Source organism: Chrysochloris asiatica, unplaced genomic scaffold (genome assembly GCF_000296735.1).
Source record: "Chrysochloris asiatica unplaced genomic scaffold, ChrAsi1.0 scaffold00015, whole genome shotgun sequence".
Classification (NCBI taxonomy): domain Eukaryota; kingdom Metazoa; phylum Chordata; class Mammalia; order Afrosoricida; family Chrysochloridae; genus Chrysochloris; species Chrysochloris asiatica.
Genome location: NW_006408533.1, coordinates 12,199,348 through 12,219,185, shown reverse-complemented (window position 1 = coordinate 12,219,185; position 19,838 = coordinate 12,199,348). Strand labels below are relative to the sequence as shown.

Here is a 19,838-nt window from a genome sequence, read left to right as displayed (position 1 = left end):
TGGAGCACTTGTATTCTGCCTCGTAGGGCTGTATGGAGTCCTGGTGTGGCATTGCAGGATAATGCTCTGGACTGCAAGATTAGTTTGAACCACAATGTGGTCAGCAGTTCAAACAGCCACTCCTAGGAACCATATACAGGGTTGCTATGAGCCGGAACAGACTCAGTGGTACTTAACAACAACAACAACATAGAGTTATATGAGTTGGAATCAACTTTGATGTCAGTGGGTTATTACTTCCTTGAGTTTCTTAGTCTTTGCAGTATATGTGATTTTTTTTTATCAAAGTTAAGTAAAATTTTCATTGTGTTGAAAGTTGTAATTTATGTCTTATGTATTTGTATATTTTATAATGTGGTTTTTTTTTTAAATACAGTTTCGTTTTTTCTCTAAATTTTAAACTCCTTGGATTTACTCATGAATTTCACATAAAAAGTAATATAGGGTTTACTGAGAATCATACTGAGTATCAGGTTTACCCCCAGTGTGACCCAGCTCGTTCTACTTTGTTGCATGATCTGAGACAGTAGTCTCGTGTAGATGTCATTGATTTTGAGTAGACAGGTCTTTCTTTCTCTTTCACACTTGTCCTTACTGTCCTCTAGCCTTTTCTGCATCCTGCTCTGGCTGTCATTGTGTTTTCTATGTGTAATTGGCCAATTTTGAAGTGGTGATTATGTGCTATGAACTTGGTTCTGACTCATAGCAACCCTGTATAGGGTTTTAGAGACTGTAAATCTTTACGGGAGCAGAAAATCTCATCTTTCTCCTGAGGAGAAGCTGGTAGATTCGAACTGCTGACCTCGTGGTTAGCAGCTCAACTTGTAACCACTACATTACCAGGGCTCCTTTCTGAAAATGTAGCAGGAGTAAAAGATGGAGAAATTTGCTGCAAGATTAAATTAAATGGCTGCTTTGGTCATTGTTGACAGTGACTTTTGGAGTATTATCCTCTTGGTGGCTGCAACTTTGAATAATCCACTTACCCACAATTAAGTTGGATTGAATGAAAAAAAAAAAGAATACATCAAGTTCCTACTGCATGCATACTGACATATGTGAATGTTAATAATCTGATAGATTTTTAATTATAATACATCTTATAAAATAATTTATTCTTCAGGTCACAAGTGAAGCTGACATGATTGGAACTGAAGTTATTTCAGAATTCCTCATTAACAGTGAAGAATCTAAAGCGGTAATTGTTTTCCTGTAAATTTTCCGTCTTACACTTTTGTATGCCTTCTTAAAAGTAAGCAAAAAACAAAACCAAAAAAATCACGTAATTTACTAGTTTGTTTACAGTCCTTGTTTGCTTAAAAGATGAAAGGAAGTATCTAAACAAAACAAAAAAAATCACTTAATTTACTGAAGTTGATCAAGAGGAAATTGGGGGACAAGTAGGCTTGTAATATTCTTTGGTTTATTAATATCATAGGAAGCCATGGGTAAGAGCAATGATAGTATCACATGATGTTTACTTGACAGGAATATTTGGATTATTATTGAGTGTTGTTGATTTTCTTTCCTTTGAAGAAAATGCTCTTAAATAAGAGAATTCAAATAGTTGGGCCAGAAAGTTTATGCTATGTACTTATATTTTTGCAGTCTTATTGAATTTATGTATTGTACTATTTATGATATCATGAAAACAGATATTAAGAGTGGCTTCAATATCTTCGCAGGCAAGACTAAAGCTCTTTCCCCATCACATAGGGGAACTGCACATTCTTGGAGTTGTTTATAATCTTGGCACTATTCAGGGCTCCATGACAGTAGATGGCTTTGGTGCTCTTCCTGGATGTCACACAGGTAAAGCTACAAATACAAATATTTAAAATCATTCCACAGAATAAATTGAAAGTAAGTGAGGTATTTTCTATCTCTTTTTCTAAAAATAATAACTTTGTGATGTTTACAGTAAAAGTTTATGCAGCAAATTAGACTCATTTAATAATTTATATACAAATTCACATTTAAGTACACTATTAATAATTCTTGATTGACCAGCATTAGCCAAGATTAATTATAAAAGAATCTTAGTTTATTACATACTTTAATAAATGAGATAGGTATTTTTAAAACATTTTGAAGCTCTTCTTCACTTTTATATAACTGAGATCTTAACCTGCCCACACAATGTTATGTTGTTGTTGTTAAGTGCCACAGAGTCTGTTCTGAATCATAGTGACCCTCTATAGTGTTTCCAAGGAATGACTGGTGAGTTCAGACCTACCTCGCAGTTCATACTGACCTGGCGGTTTAGTGCTTATCCTACAGCGCCACACCAGGACTCCTTGCAGTGTTATGGTTGGCAATAAAATATAGCTAATTGTTTTACTTAAGGTACCAAATATGTTCATTTATATTATTATTTATGTGTCCATTTAAGACATTATTGGGAGGAGGCCCTGATTAATTACTAAAACTCATCTTGTAAGCAGAGTTTTCATGGTTTTTGAGTAGTTCATGATTATGTGAAATGCTAGTAGGGCTCTGGGTCAACTAAGTTTAAGGAATACAACATTATATATTGTCTGGGAGTATCACAGTTGTATTCATTCAACACATTAAATGCTGTGAAGAATCCTGTAATAAAGATTGTTGTATATACCTAACCTGTTTTTCACATGTATGCTACATATATTGCATGGAAGCCTTTGGGAATAAGCTCATTTGAATATTAAATGGAGTGTAATTTTGAGAAAGCCACCTAATATGTCATTTTCTTGACGTAACCTACTGAGAAAATCAAGTTATGTAATCCAGAAGCAATTCAAATTAGTATGCATATTTGAATATGATAAAAGTGAAAAGTTGATCTGTTAAATGCTTTCAAAGTTGTTTTCTTTGGAAATGCATGCCTCTTCTCACTGCCAGTGCTGGCCTTGTAGTCTCTCATTGGGCCCAAGAACAGTGTTTTCTCAGATAGCACTTTTTGGTTAAGTAGGTATTATGATTAAATATAGATTTCAAAGGGCTTCAGTTATGTGTCCTTCTGCAAAGTCAGTCCTAACAAAACGAGAAATTACGTGGCATACTATAGATGTTGTGGAGTTCTGGTGCTATATGATAGGCCTGGACTGCTAACCGCAAGGTCAGCAATTCAAATGCACCAGCTACTCCTTAGAAACCCTGTACAGGGTTGATATGAAACAGCAACAACAATACATGTTGCTAAATATGGAAATAAAATATGCTTATTTTTAAATTAACTGTGTTTATCAAGTTTCTAGAATTTTTTTGCTTTAGTAAAACATTTAATTAATCTGAACCTTTCAGAATTCACATATTCAAGCTAGTTAACCTTCTAAATTAGTTTCGGGCATTGTTTGTTATTTCAGGAAAACATTCTTTGAGTATGTCAGTACGAGGGAGACAGGATTTAGAAATTCAAGGTCCTCGACTTAACAACACAAAAGAAGAAAAAACATCTATTACATATGGTCCTGATCGACGGTTAGATCCTGTAATCACGGAGGAAATGCCACTACTGGAGGTATCTCACATTTAGAGTTTTCATAGTTTTAATAACTTACATATGTAGTCAAATGATATTTTGAGTATATTAATTTCAGGCATTGAAGTGATTGGTATCACATTGAACTGTACTTTAAAAGTATTTTTAAGCTAGGGTTTAAATAAAGGAGCCTTGTTAGTGTAGTAGATTACAAGCTGGGCTGCTAGCTCCAATGCTGGCGGTTCAAATCTACCAGCTGCTTCACGGGAGAAAAATAAGGCTTTTTGTGCCTGGAAAGATTTCCAGCCTTGGGCCCTGTACAGGGTCAGTATAAGTCAGAACGGACTCCACGGCACACCACACCAGGGTTAAATATATCTAATTCACAAAGGTGGGGTAGTCAAGTAAATTAACATTAAGCCATAGCCAGTTTAGAAAAAAAAAAGTAATCCTTAAAATCTTAATGGAAATTGGGAAAACACTTTGGAAAGAACACTTTGGTTATTATAAAAATCTAATGGTCTCTTTTTTTCTTTTAAAGTATAAAAGTAGCATGAATAAATGCTTGTAAAAAAATTCAGGCAGTATAGAAATGTGAAGTAAAAAGGAGTTTTCCCTTTCACCCTTTCTGTATCTTACCCTCTTCCTTTCATACCACGTGAGACTCAGAATCGATTCCATAGTAGTGGGTTTTTTGTTTTGTATATTTAATTTTTTTTGGTTTAGTATCAAAAGATGAAAATTGATGCAAAGCAAAAAAATAAGAAAATGTATTATTTAGTTGAATGATTTTGGAATGTTTTATGGAAACTGAAGTATAGAATAAGTCCTAAAGAAGGTAAAAGATTCTGCAGCTCTAAGAAATTTGGCAGCAATCATTTCTTAGCTTTTAGAAATTATTGCTTTTGATGTGATCTTTGTCTAATAACTTTCAGTCTTTGTGACATTTTATTATAAATTTTAAGTTTCTGGGAGAGAAATTTGGCTCACCTTGGATCAGGTAGCCAGACCCAAGGAAGGACAGGTGGTATAAATATGAACACTGCAGAGACCTTTCTATTGCATCGTTAGAGTGCCCTAATTTGGTGGTGGGGATGGGGACTTGTAAGCTTTGCAGCCTACTTTCAAAATATACCAAATTGATTGTGAGGTTTTCAAACTTTTCACATTTATATGAAGGGGCTTCAAAAAGTCTGTGGGAAAATTCCATTATCTTTCAATTCCATTTTTTCATGAACTTTTTGAAGTCCCCTAATATGTATTTTTAATCATTATAAATGAAATTAGACATGTACTAACTTTATAACATATTTTATCCTTGTACTTGGCACTTTATAGACTATAAAGATGTAGTCTATAGCAGTATAACTTGAGCCTTCATTCATTTAGTAATAATTATTTTTTAATAGCTGGATATTCCTTTATTTGCAAGAGTAATACATATTTGAAAATACATCCCATAATATATTTTAACCATTTATCTGGCAGTGGTGTGGTTCTAGTTTTTATCTGTAATAAATATTAAGCATGTAGTTGATCCATGTGCTAGCAAAGACTAGACTCTAGAAATGGATTTGCTTGGTTAGAGGTAGGGTAGATACATTTTCAGTTTTGCAACATGCTATAAAATTCTCTTCAATAAGACTATAGTAATGTGTACTTTTCTACTGAAATGAATGTGAGTGGTCAATTCCTCCCAGCTGGGCTGTACTGGGTATCATCAGTTTTTTTCTATTTTTAACCTTGGAAAGTTAGATTGGTAAAAAATTATGTCTTCATATACATGTCTCTGATTAATAGTAAGGTTGACCAATCTTGTTTTTTGTCCTTATGATTTTTTTATCCCTCTTGACTGCCTGCCTTCAGTTGGGTGTTTTTTCCCTTTTCCTGCCTGTATGATATTTATGGGTATCAGAGCTCTGGTAGTGTAGTGGTTCCGACTCAGGCTGCGAACCTTAAGGTCAGCGGTTCGAAACTACCAGCTGTACCGTGGTAGAAAGATGAGGCTTTCTGTTCCTGTAAAGATTTACAGCCTTAGAAACCCTGTACAGGGTCGCTATGAGTTGGAACCGACTCCACGGCACATAACCACCATCACAGGAGAGGATTAGGTAACAGACTCTTGAAAATGGTGGTGAGTGGTGTGTGTGCTGAAGGGAAGGAGATTGCTGAGCTGAATGCATTGTGCCTAAGTTTAACGTTTGCTTAATTATGTTGTGTCTAATGAGTTGTGTAGGGCAAATAAAAGACTTCTAGACTGGTCTGGGTGTCAATTTTTGGTGCAATAAATACTTTGCACATACTTTTACTTTGATTCTGGTCTTTGACTTGCTGAAGTGTTTAACTTATATTAAGTCATGTCTCATAGTGTTTTTGCTTTTATGTCTTATCATTATTTGGACTTTTCTGCTAAAATGCTATTTTATTTGTTAATGCCTACATTTTTTCATTTCAATGGAAAACACTTTTCTGTATGTAAAGTTGGTAGTGCTGGTCAGTAATGTTAATTAAATATGGGTGATTGATTATGCTATATTTCTAATATAGTAATATCCTGAAATACTCATACCTGTTTATAATTTTGGCTTCTCCCTATTCTGTTGTTTTGATTTACTCCTCCCTGTCTATCACTGCCACAATAGTGTTGTAAAATATGGTAAGCCAAATCTCAGTAGTAATTGTTAGGTTTTTTCTTCTTGTTTATACTTGTTTATTTCTGTGCAAGTTTATCAAGTCCCCACAGTATTCCATTAGATTTCTTTTAAATATTGCATTGCTGTTGCTACAAGTTAGAAGACTGGAGATGTATTGTAATCAGCTCTGAGACTCATGCTGTTTTAGGTCTCTTCATCATAATTGTGTGGGAGTCGCTAACAGGTTTGGAATTATTTGCCTGAGCTTTTTTCTAGAGCTGATTGCCAAAAGGGAAGACTGATCCCTCTGGTTAAAGTTGTAGAAATAAATATCAATAGAATGCCAAAATGAACACTAATACATGATACTGTTTGCTGTAAATTTCATTAAACCATATCATTTAAATGTTTCTCAGTTATTTATTAAGATTGCTAAATATACTCATTTTTTAATGTCTACTCCAAAAAGTACTTAAGAGTAAGAGTGACATTAGTCTCTTTTTGTCGTCCTCTTTCCTAAAATGAAGTTGTTAATAACTGTATGATCAGAAAAATATCAGAGAATTAATGAAATACTTGTAAGCCTTTATAAAATTACAACATCTTAAAAGTGTTATTCATTAGAAGCTCAGAATGTTTAACAGACAATATAATAATATTTTTTCCCTCCAATGCAGGTGTTCTTTATACATTTTCCTACAGGGCTTCTCTGTGGAGAAATTCGAAAAGCATATGTAGAATTTGTCAATGTCAGCAAATGTCCTCTTACTGGATTGAAGGTTGTTTCTAAACGTCCAGAGTTCTTTACTTTTGGTGGTAATACTGCTGTTCTCACACCACTAAGTCCCTCAGCCTCTGAGAACTGTAGTGCTTACAAGACTGTTGTGACAGATTCTACCTCTGTGTGTACAGCACTCATATCATCAGCTTCTTCTGTCGACTTTGGCATTGGCATAGGAAGTCAACCAGAGGTGATTCCTGTTCCTCTTCCTGACACTGTTCTTCTACCTGGAGCTTCAGTCCAGCTTCCAATGTGGTTACGGGGACCAGATGAAGAAGGTGTCCATGAAATTAACTTTTTGTTTTACTACGAAAGCGTTAAAAAGCAGCCCAAAATACGGTGAGTTGTAAAAATTTTTTTTCTAATTTAACTTTTGTTTTACTACGAACGTGTTAAAAAGGAGTCCAAAATATGGTATTTAATTTTTTTCTGCTTCAACTTCTGTATTAGTGTTCTGTGCCATGTTCAAATAAATATTTTGATGTCAATATATTTGTGAACAAGGTGCTGGTGTCACAGTGGTTAAGTGCTAAGCTGCTTCAAAAGGTCAGCAATCTGAAACCAGCAGTCACTCTGAGAAAGATGTGGCAGTCTGCTTCTGTGAAGATTTGTAGTATTAGAACCTCTGTGAGGCAAGTCTGCCTTGCTCTCTAGGGTTACTAGGAGTTGGATTTGACTCACTGGCAGTGCAGTTTAATTATATTTGTTAACTGTCATTGTTTATTAAGAAATGATACCTTTCCTGATTATATGTGATATTTATATCTGAGCTTCTCCTTAATAGAATTATAAATTTCTAAGTAGCTGAAAGTTAAAAAATAATCTATTTTTTAGTTTTTTTATTTGGAAGTGTCTTAATTCTTTAATATGATTAAGAACTATAACAAGATTTTATATAATAAAATTAAGAGTTATTATATTAAAACATGAATACAGTTTGCCTATCATCGTTTAAAAAACAATTTTTTGTTCTCCCTTTCTCTTTTCCCAGTTCCCCCATCCCCTTTAAACATGTATGAAAGTATGAAAAAAATGTATATCTACAGAACAGATGATAGGATTATAATTGGTGCTTACTGGAAAAAGAATCCACCCAAGGATCTGTGACCTTTACATTACACAGTAGAATATTTTGTATATGACTGTGCCCTTGTCATTTTTTAAGACATTATTCCTACTCCTCCCTTATCAACATGGTTAGATTCCAAAGACCAGGTTGCTATGTGAAAATCAGCTTTCAGGGCCAGATGGGCTGTTCCCTGTCTTTGTTATTGGTGTCCTCCCACCGTGTGGCACACTCCTCATAGGGCACCCCTGGCACATCTCAGGATGCTCATGGCATGAGGATCTCCCTTTCCCATCATGCCTCTGCCACCTACCCTGGAGTCATTCCCCACCACCCTGGTGTCTGCAGGGTTAGAGGGTGGTGATGGTGGTAGTCAGGGGTTACCTGTCATGTATAGAGCATCAAGAGCCCACCATCACCTGGCTGTGTGGTAGTCTTCCTTGTGGACCCCCGTACCTTGCCTTTCCACCTATCAAACTCGCCAGACCTGAAGATGGGCATTGGCCGCAGGCAGCTCCTACTGGGCCTAATGGAGGCTGTGGAGATTTCAGAGAGGCCCCTTTGAAAGAGACTTCCAAGCCCCCACCCGATTCCTGAGGCCCTGACCTGGCTCTCCCTTTGTCCTGCACTCTGCCCACCTGCCCTGTGCTCTTCCACCTGCCCTGGCAGCATGAACCATTATAGCCCTTGACCTCACACCCTCTCACAAACTGCCCCCACCCCACTTTACTTTCTTATTAATATGTAAAATAGTTGTGTATTAGTTTTTTATTGTTGTAAATGTGAAATGTTAGATAATGAGACAATTGTGTAGGCATAACTAAGAATAATTATGCTACATTTATTTAATGGAATAAAGTATTTTGTAAGACTTACTGTGAGATTGAAATGAGCTAATACTTGTGAGTACAGGCGTATTTTAGGTCCTCAGTTAATGTTAGTTCCCCTTAAGAAAATGAAAGAGAAGAAGGAGTATTCTGCCCAAAATTGTCAGGGAAAGCTTTATAGAATGAAGTAGTGGTGAAATGAGCCTCCATAGAAAGTAAAGGGTTAGGATTTGGCAATCGCGAGAGTGTAGGTAAAGTTAGGGGGCTAATGTTTATGAGTGAAGGTTTGAAGGTTAGAAGTATCAGTTAAATCTAGTTAGCCTGACTACAGTATAACATGTGTCAAAGACGTAAAGGGGAAGAAATCTTGAAAGGTAAACCTGTATTGTGGAGGGCTTTGAATGCCAGATTTGAATTTTACTTGACATGATCAGAACATTACTTCATGAAGTTTATTTTTATGTGCTTATACAAAGGGTCTTCAAAAAGTTATAGGAAAAATGAAATTAAAAGATAAAAGTAAAAAATGTAAACTTTCTATTCTAATATAAGGTTCATCAAGTTCAAGACACTTTTGTAAATGGTGATTCCAACCATTTAGTCCATCTCTAAAGAGCTGAGGGTCCTGGGAATTTAATCCTGTCACAGCAGTCTCTTTATATTATTAGTTAAAAGAAAGAGTGCTTATTAAAGACTTTTAAGATTAGAAAACAACAGGTCAGAAGGAAAATAAAGCAGGACTTTAAGGTGGATACCTAGTGACTGCCCATTAAAAAGTTGCCCTTGATTGGTGAGAGGAATGAGCAGGAACCTTGTTTTGGTGTAGGGCTTTCTCTCTGGTGAAGCTTTCCTGGGCATTTTCTACTAAAGCTTGGCTGACCTTTTTAGAACATGCGTATAAAAAGCAGATGTTACTATTCTTTGACCCTCCATAAAGTCAACAAGCAAAATGCTTTGAACATCCACCAAAATTGTTGCTCTTCACTGGCCCACTTTTGCTTTGACTGGACTACTTTCACCTCTTTTTAGCTATTGCTTTGATTTTTCTTGTCCTCAGAATAATACTGATAAATCCCTGTTGAATTTCCTGCTGTGATTGTTTGAAGAAGCATTTTGATCTAACTAGTTTAACATTTCCTTTGAAAGCCCTGCTATTGTATGCAGCTGATCTGAGGTCAGCAGTTTTGGTACCCCTCAAGGGGAAACTTTGCTCAACTTTAAACTTTTCAGCCAGCATTGTCTGAGCTGAACCAACCGAGATGTTTATGGTGTTGGCTCTTGTTATTGTTTTTAATTGTAGAGCTTCTTTAATTAGGGCAAAAACAAGAGTAACTTTTTCCTTGAAAATTGATGTGCATTGCTTGCTGCTTTGGGCTTTATCTTAAATATCTTTTTTTTTAAAATAGAAATTTATTATCTCACAATTTTAGTGCCCCAGTGGAAGAGAGAGACAGAGTTCTTCCCACGTGATTATTATATTAGGAGTAAGTAGGTAAGGGTCACTATGGAAGTCCCTAGTGGAAGAGAGAGACAAAGTTCTTCCCACATGATTATTATATTAGGAGTAAGTAGGTAAGGGTCACTATGGGTCGGAACTGACGCGGTGGCACTAAACAACAACAACACCCCAAAGGAAGTATCCCTTCAGTTGATTGGCTACTCGTAGCCACTAATCATAGAGCTAACTATGCGTGTATTAGGTTTCATAACCGTAAGAATAAGAAAATACCAACTGCTAAACCTCTGGAAATCCTGACCTAGTCAAGTTGACAAAACCCTAACCATTCCATTTCACCGCTGTCAACTTGTCACCTATAAACCATGTGCATAATTTCTAAATAAAGAACAATTGTAAAGTCATACTTGTATCTAACTTGTTATAACTAAAACACAGCTGAAAATGCACAGGTCTCACTTACATCTTATGTCACAAATGAACACAGCATAAATATTTGATGCACACATACAAAACAAGACAAAAAAATATATATTCATTTAAGTGTCACATTCTGCAAGTTGACCTCTAGCCCATAGGCACACAGCCTTACTCAGTCCATGGGCCTAGAGTTGATAGCTGATGTCTTTCCATGCTACCGCATCTTCTATCACTGCTTTTTCAGGCAGAGAGCTCAAGCTCCCCTCATGCTCTTCCTTAATGATGGTCCTGGGATCATCTGGTCCTCAAGTGAAAGAAAACTACTCCCTCCTTTTAGTTACACATCTTCTACAATTAAGGTTTTGAAAATCACAATTAATCCTCCTGTAATTACTAACTATTAGAATTATAAAATTGTATCAGCATCATATTGTATCCTCCTTTCACCAGACCCATCTGAAAAAGAGGAAAGCTATTCAGTGGGGAATCTGCTTTGTCCCCTCATTCTAAAACTAAGCATACCCATGGAATCTTGTAAGCCATCCACTTCCTGCCTTAATAGCTTCCCCACCCCCATATTTGATAGCCAATGTCTAAGTTGCTGGTCCCTATCAACCCAGTACCTGGTGTGGCACTGTGGGTCAATGCACTGGACTGGAAAGTCAGGTTGAACCACAAGGTCGGCGGTTCAAGCTCACCAGCTGCTCCTCAGAAACAAAATACAGGGTTGTTATTTGTCGGAACTGACTTGATGGAATTTAACTACAACAACAACAATCAGCCCAGTATACTGAGGAGGCAAGCAAGTTCCTTGGTATGAAGAATCTTTCATTATGTTTGGAAATTTGAGCAACTGCATAAGCAAAAGTCCAGTCCAACAAATTATAACAATTGACAGAGTATCAAACATCTTTGTCGTCATCCTGTTAGTTTCTGGTCAGCGCAACCCTAGCTATCCAGGCTAGGTCAAATGGGTACCAGCTACAAGTTTGGGAGTTCACACACACCTTCCTGCACTTCAAACCAGGTGGCACTCTCACTCTCAGCCCTAGCCCCTAGCCCTGGGCTCAGGAGTTCACACAACTCCCTAAACTTCTGACCAGTCAGCTTTCAAGCTCCTCTGGGTGCCAAGAGAACATGTCCAAATTCTTCCCATGTCTTCATTGCTGCATTTCTCCCAATTCCACTCACAGGTAGATCCAGGTGGTCACTAGCGAGCATATGACTTGCTGATTCCCTTTAACTTCAGTCCTAGAAGTAGGTTTTCTCTGATGAGCTGACTTTTTGCCTCAAGGCTTCTAAAACTCAAAACACCAAACTCCCTTGGCTTGAATCTGCTGATCTTAGCCTTTCTGGGTTGGTCTGCATGTCTTTTCAAGTACAAAACTCTGAAGGTTCTGGGTAGAGCTCAGGATTCCAACTAAAGCCCTATATTCTACAAAGGCTTAAATCAAAAAGCATCTTTTTTCCATGCAAATTCTAACTCCTCTATAAGCAAATCCAGTCAAGTATATATAGGCTGAAGGTGAGCCTACAAGCTCTCTGTAATCATACTTCCTTATATTCCTATCACACATGTATGCTTATTTTACAGTAATACGCAGGAGAAACCAATAGCTATAAGGCAGTCAAGCATATGAAGCTTTTAAAACATTTTTAAAAGTCCAATTTTTACTTCTACCTTGGACTAACCACATTCATATGTATATGGCCTTGGGCCTCTGGTAGGCTGGATTCCAGTAGGCCAAGGCCCTTAATCAGCCATCCTTTTATTTTTAAAATTTTTTATTGTGAATTGAGTGATTGTTTACATGGGAGAACGTCAGTTTTGCACTCATCCTATCATTTCATTGCAGTGATTACAATCCCCTCCATGCATCATCGTTCAACAATCAAGCAAACGGCACATTCTGCAAGCCTGCCTCCTGGCCGCCAGCATACAACCTTTCTCTTTTCATGAGTCCTCAGCTGCTCTCTCTCTCCATGTCCTCATCTCTCCCTCCATCTCTGGTGTCACTGCTTCTCTGGATAGGGTCCCACATTTGGCTCATGCTCTTCTTCTCCCTTAATGGTCCTAGGGTCCTCTGTTCCTGGACTGTAAGATTAATTTTTTTGTTACAAAACTTCTATCTTTATAATTGTGATAATCACAATTAGTCATGATAACAATTACTCACTTTTGAATCATAAAAATCTTATCCCCATCTCTTTTCACCAGACCTGTATAGACAAGATAAAAACTATTCAGTGGAAATTCTACTTTCTCCTGCACACTTTGAAACTAAACTTCCTCTTGAAAACTTGTAAGTCAGTTACTTCATGCCTTTATTGCTCCCCCATTTTAGGTAGCCAGTGTCTAAGTTGCCCGTCCCTAGCAACCCTTTGTACAGAGGGAATAGGATTGATCATTGATGTGAAGATTCCTTCCCTCTCAGGTAGTATTTTGACCTGTACTCTTAAGTATAAGAACTATAAGTCAAGTTCCTCAAATTGTAGCTCTGCCATCCTTTTTAACCAGTGTGTCATCAGCTCCATGCACCTCCAGACTCTTGTTCTCCCTTCTGCTGAAATATTTTATCCTGTGACCCTTTGTACTTTATTCCACAAAATGTCACACTATCATAGGTCTGGAGCCATTACAGTGAATCTTGTTCTCAGCATCAACTACTTAAGTCAAGTGGGGACAATGTCTGACTTCTTCTGACTCCAGGGAAAGAGGACCAAACTCAAAATCAGCCCAAGGCTGATTCCTGTGAAGTGGAGGTCAGACATAAATCCAGCCTCTATCAGTGCCTTTGAAATTAGACTTCAAAACCAATTAGAAAATTCATCCTTATGATTTTTTTCCCTAGAACCCTACTGCCTTGGTAAGAAGCTCTAGTAGCGTAGTGGTTACGAATCAGGGTGCGAACTGAAAGGTCATCAGTTTGAAACTACCAGCTGCCCCGTGGGAGAAAGATGAGGCTTTCTTCTCCCATAAAGATTTACAGCCTCGGAAACCCTGTTAAGGGTCGCTGTGGGTTGGAACCGACTGCACGGCACATAACAACAAATCTCTTGGTACCACAGTTCTTAGGCCAGGATTTTCAGAGAAGCAAAGTCAGTGAAACATATATATCTATATATATATCGATATATATATACTTATATACTTTTATATGTAATTACTGTCTTACAATTGTAGAGCCCCAGGTTCGAACCAGAAGAGAAAGCTCATCCATTCTTAAAGCAAGTAATCTGTCTGTGAATGCCTGGTTTCTTTGGAGCATTGTCCCATAAACTTTTTATAAAGCATCAGTGGTTTCACCATTCTTCCACCCAAGCTTTACCATAAATTTGATGTTTGTTCTTGCTTCAATTTTAGCAGCAATTGTTGTTCTGAAAAGGACTCTTTTTGAATGGATGTCTTGTCCTTTTTAATGCCTCAGATTAGATCCTATTCAGACATGTTATAATAAGTTTTTGCTGTTAAGTGCTGTCAATTCATTCTGACCCTTAGAGACCCAGTATAGGGACTCCTAGGAGCACCTGGAGAGTTTGAACCGCTGACCTTTTTTTGTGGAAAACAAATTTAAGTCCATGCATAGTTTTTTTTTCATAATATGTATTTTCTATGAGCTTTTTGAACATCCTTCACACAAATGAGTAGGATGTTCAGGTAAACAGCCTGGTATTGGGGAGACTTAATTGTTTCCTTCTAAATTAAGAAGAAAGAATTGAAGTTAGTTGTAGATGATTTTACTTTACTGTATTCTTTTTGTTTTAAAACATAAGTGGTACTTAGTGTGATTGTTTTTTAAAATTTTTGTTTGGAATTAGAGAATGTAACATAATAGGCTCTTTGATTTAATTTGCATTTTTTTACTTCTTTAGTCACCGAATATTAAGACACACTGCAGTTATATGTACCAGCCGATCTTTAAATGTACGAGCTACTGTCTGCAGAAGTAATTCTCTTGATGATGAAGAAGGCAGAGGAGGCAATATGCTAGTCTTTGTTGATGTGGAGAATATCAATACTGTAAGTTTTTTGTTTTTAATTGTATTTGAAATGTTTCTTTGTTTTTAGTAATGGAGTTTTTCCTTTACAAGATAGTAAAGCTAGGAATGAGCTGCTGCTAACTGGAACTGCTACTCAGGAGAAATATGAAGTTCCCTGCTCCTATAAAGATTTAGTCATGAAAACCCTATATGGGGTCCATATGAGTCAAAATTGACTTGATGGCACTGTGTTTTGGGTGGGTAATGTAGGATAGTGTGTGAAAACGTCTGAATTATTCATAACCTTTATGATTTTATATCTCGGTCTTTATGTTCAGATTCAAGTTGTGTTGGCATTAATATGGCACATGCCCCACCTAATCCACTGGCATCCAGTCAGTTCTGATTCACGGTGACCCTTTCTGGGGGTTTTGATACTGTCGTATTTTACAGGGGCAGACAGCCTTATCATTCTTTCTCAGTGTTGCTGGTGAGTTTGAAACACTGACCTTATGGTTAGCAGACCAGAGCTTATCCTATAGTACCACCAGGGCACTTAATAACATCATGTGGCATGTAATTCAGTCCAAAAGTGAGCTCAAAAATTGCTTTCTAGTTTCAGCATTGAGGATGATCTATTGATGTAATTAAATTTATGAAATTCTGTTAATATTTCCATTCATTATTGATTTTGTAACCCTTCACTTATACATTACCGATAATCCCATTTCCTTTGTAAGGTATTTAAAAAATCTTGCCATCATTACTATGCACTATAAATATCAAATTAAATATTTGTGAAGAAGGGAGTGTGATCTGAAGATCAAAAGATTGATTTAGTTCAGATAATTATTCAAAATGTTTCTTATTTGTAATGTCTTGCATTTAGCTTAATACATTTAATAAGGTAACTGCTTTATCATGTTTAGGGTTAATGTGCTGATATATCCTCTTCAAAAAATATTTTTTATTCAATAATATTTGTTGTTGTTGTGTACCGTTTAGTCAGTTTCAACTCATAGCGACCCTGTGTAGGGTTTCCAAGAGTGACTGGTGGATTTAAACTGCTGAGTTTGTGGTTAGCAGACCAGTGCTCATCTTCCAGTGCCACACCAGGGCTCTTATTAAGAATAAGAAGATTCTAATTTCAGATTTCAAATTACCTCTGAATCAAGAGAATAAAAAAATTGCATACAAGTTAAGCAACCTTGTGTGCATTGGCTGCAGATTCTGTTTTGTGGATTTTTTTGTTGTTTGCCTTTTGCTTTACTGGAAATAAGATATAAAGATCAGAAGAAATAAAAATTTTGATTAAAAATCGGCAGTAAATAGTTTTGGATATATTTAGTGCTAGAAAATAGCTAATAAGTAGGTCTTAGATGCAAAAGCTGGACAGTGAATAAGGAAGATCGTAGAAGAATTGATGCCTTTGAGTTGTGGTATTGGAGGAGAATACTGAGAGTGCCATGGACTGCCAAAAGAACCAATAGATCTGTTTTGGAAGAAGTGCAGCCAGAGTGCTCCTTGGAGGCCAAGATGGCTAACTTAGTCTCTCATACTTTGGACATATTGTCCGGAAGAAACTGTCGCTGGAGAAGGATGTCATGCTGGGTAAGGTGGAGGGTCAGAGAAAAAGAGGAAGACCCCCAACGAGATGGATCGGCCAGGTGGCGTCATTGATGGACTCAAGTGTGGCAGCGGTAGTGAGGTTGGCCCAGGATTGGACATTGTTTCATTCTGTTGTGCATGGGGTCGCTATGAGTTGGTTCCGACTCGATGGCACCTGACAACAACAACAACAACAAAGTAAATGGGAAAAGTACTTTTTTTTGTATTGTGAAAGTTGCTACTAGGAGTGCATTATACTTCAAACTACTAGGTAAACTGTTCACTTATGTGTTTTAAGAATGCTTAGAGTATTATCTGTGAATATAGTGTGCCATTACAAAAAGATCCCAAATGATTCCTAAAGGAAAGGAAAGATGATAAAGGGGCAGGGAAACTAGGACAAAATTAAGAGGGGTGACACATTGTGAAAAATGTAACTTGTGTTGTTGTTGTTGTGTGCCATCAAGTCAGTTCCAACTAATAGCAACTCTGTATAGGGTATCTGAGGCTGAAAATTTTTATGGAAGCAGAAAGCCTCATCTTTCCAAGCAGCGGCTGGGAGGCTCAAATTGCCAACCCTGTGGTTCATAGTCCAGTGCTTTTCTAATAGAAAAGAATTTGTGTGAAAAATCATCAAAAAATAATTTAATTTGTTGTGTAAACGTTCACCAAAAACAAAATATAATTTTAACACATTTTAAAGAGGGATTTGGATAATGTACTTCATTAAATACATATTGTTAACTTTATTTCAAAATAAAAAATTTTGCCTTATTGGTTAATACTAATTTGTTAGCAATGGCTGAATATATTGTTCTCCTTGGAATATTCTAATCGAGTATTCTAAAATCTTGAATAACTTTTGTGTCCTTTTGACAGAGTGAAGCAGGCGTTAAGGAATTTCATATCGTACAGGTGTCAAGTAGTAGCAAACACTGGAAGTTGCAGAAATCTGTAAATCTATCTGAAAACAAAGGTTTGTGTCTTTTTTCCCCTTGGTAACAAATTCTGACATTTTTGCAGCATGATTTTTCAGAATAGTACCAGAATATCACTTTAAGATAATGGGTGCATAGCTTATAATTAAAGTATTTTAAAGCATTAAATAGGTTTTTTTTTTTTTTTAGCTTTTTCTTGTGAATTGAGTGAAGGTATACTGACAAGATCATTAATTCTATATACAACAAATCATAGGCTTTGTTTCATTTCAGTGATTGCAATTCCTTCCTTGCTTCAATCATTATTCTGCTTCCTGCCTGTGGTTCCTATTTCCATTCCACACACCTTCCCATCCCATCTGTAAAGTCAAATTTGTGTCTTTATGTAAATGTAGAGAGGGCCTGGACAAAGAATTTCTGTTAATACATTATCCTGTTAGATATGAATTGTGTTTGTCATAATAGGGTGAATGGTACTTGTTCCTTGTCGAAAATATTTGTGTATTTCAAAAGATATAAAAATGTTTGAACCCTTAACTTATTAATCCTTAGTGTTGGAATTTACTCTAAGGAATTAATTTAAATTCTGGGAACATTCCTATACTCGAGAAGCTTATTGCAAGATTATATTTAATAGGGAAAAATTCAGTGCATACTACACCTTATGGAGAATATTTTGCAGTAACCAAAATTTACTTTATTAGCCTTTAAAAGTACCTTTAAATGTAGTATATAATGCACTATAGCAACCTGTGTGCATTTGATAATATCACTATGAATTTATATATGAAAAAAATACTGAAAGGAAATGAAGAACTGGTAGAAAGGAGGGGGAGAGGATTTGGGACTTTTCATACTCCAAGGGCTGATCTTTGTCATGTTTTTTATTTGTAATTTCATATACACATAGCAGGAGTCCTGGTGTGGCACTGTAGAATGTAAGCACTGGACTGCTAACCACAAAGTCGGTGGTTCAAAGCCATCAGTTGCTCCTTGGGAACCTCATACAGGGTAGTCGCTATAAATTGAAGCCGACTCCATGGTACTTAACAACAGCATACACACAGTAAGAACATTGAATTGAGAAAATTGAATGTTATTCTTTTTAAGAACTTAGTGAAGATTCACCAATTGAGATGAAAAGAAAAACTGATTTTCATTAGCCTTGTTTATGAATTATCCATTTTGGCTGAAGAAGTCTAAATAATGATTAAGGTTTTACCCTGCCATAAGTTGAGAAAGATCTTTGAGATTTTTTTTTTTTTTTTTTGCTTTTTAGATGCCAAACTTGCCAGTAGGGAGAAGGGAAAGTTTTGCTTCAAAGCAATAAGATGTAAGGAAAAGGAAGGTAAATTCATTTTGCTTTCACATTTTCTTAAGTGATTCTTTTATATATCATGCCAATGATCTGATTAGTTGTTTCCCCTGTTTTTTAGCTGCTACACAGTCCTCAGAAAAATATACCTTTGCAGATACCATCTTTGGAAATGAACAGGTACGCAAATTAGCACACTTCTGAAATAGCTGGCTATTTGGACAATGTTGTTGCTTCAGCAATCCTATAAGCTGTTTAGAGAATGAACATACTGTGTTTTTCAAACTGTCTTCACTCCATTAAACAACCCAAAATGCTGTATTACTATACCATTTTAATTAGTTGTTTAAAATAAACTTTGTTTTGAGGATGTTTTATATCATATGAACAACTATAGTCTTTAGAATGAAAAGAAATAGGATTATGTTTAGGAATCTTTTTATTACAGAAAATGGTTACAGTAATAATCTTCTGGAATTTGACTTACATGATTCTGAGTCCCAAATAATAAGATAGATACATAGGCTTTGATGTGATTTTAAATGTATTCTTGTCTAGGGCAATGCTACTTCAATTTAATGATGCATAAGAATTACCTTGAACAGTGATTTTCAAATTTTAAGAGTGTCTATGGGGATCTGTAAATACCACCTCAGGAGGACTAGGATAGGACCTGAGGCTCTACATTGCTGTTAGTGCCTAGGTTTGTTACTGCTGTGTAGACACTAGCTTTGAGTATCAGGGACCTAGTAGATTTTGTAAAAACTTTGGCTTTTCTCATTACCTCTAAAGCTCTAGTTTGTTATGTCTTGGATGGAGCCTGGGGATATGCATTGTCAAACAGCTCTACAAATAATCTGAAGATCTGCTTTAAGAAACACTAGACCGAGGCTGTAAAATTGCGTGTGATTGTGTGTTGTTGCTGGAATTATTTCCAAACATCCTTAGATTTTTGTACTGCTGTACTTCTTATACATCTGTCTTCATATGATTCTTTTGTTTTCAAGTTTTTATTGTGAATTATGTGATAGTTTACATGGGAGAACATTAGCTTTACATTTATCCTGTCGTATATCATTTCATTGCAATGATTACAATCCCCTCCATGCATCATCAAACAACCAAAGAGTACACCCTGCAAGCCTGCCCCCCGGCTGCCAGCACACAGCCCCTCTCCCTCCCTGAGTCCAGAGTCCCCAGCTGCTCCATATCTACAAGTCATCATCTCTGCCTCCATCTCTGATCACTGCTTCTCTGGTTAGGGTCCCGCACTCCACTCTTCTCACTTGATGTTTCCAGGGACCTTTGTTCCTGGATTGCAAAAACAACCACTCCCTTCCTTTTTTTTTTTTT

General features: G+C 36.5%; 1 protein-coding gene across 1 annotated transcript in view; it reads left to right on the top strand.

Moving 5' to 3' along the window:
* Positions 1–19,838, top strand: part of TRAPPC8 (trafficking protein particle complex 8) — a 136,684-nt gene that overhangs the window by 86,653 nt on the left and 30,193 nt on the right. The window contains 8 exon segments of the mRNA XM_006835045.1: positions 1,124–1,198; positions 1,686–1,812; positions 3,345–3,499; positions 6,771–7,213; positions 14,517–14,664; positions 17,112–17,208; positions 18,450–18,518; positions 18,607–18,665. Of these exon segments, the coding sequence (XP_006835108.1) occupies positions 1,124–1,198; positions 1,686–1,812; positions 3,345–3,499; positions 6,771–7,213; positions 14,517–14,664; positions 17,112–17,208; positions 18,450–18,518; positions 18,607–18,665 (1,173 nt within the window).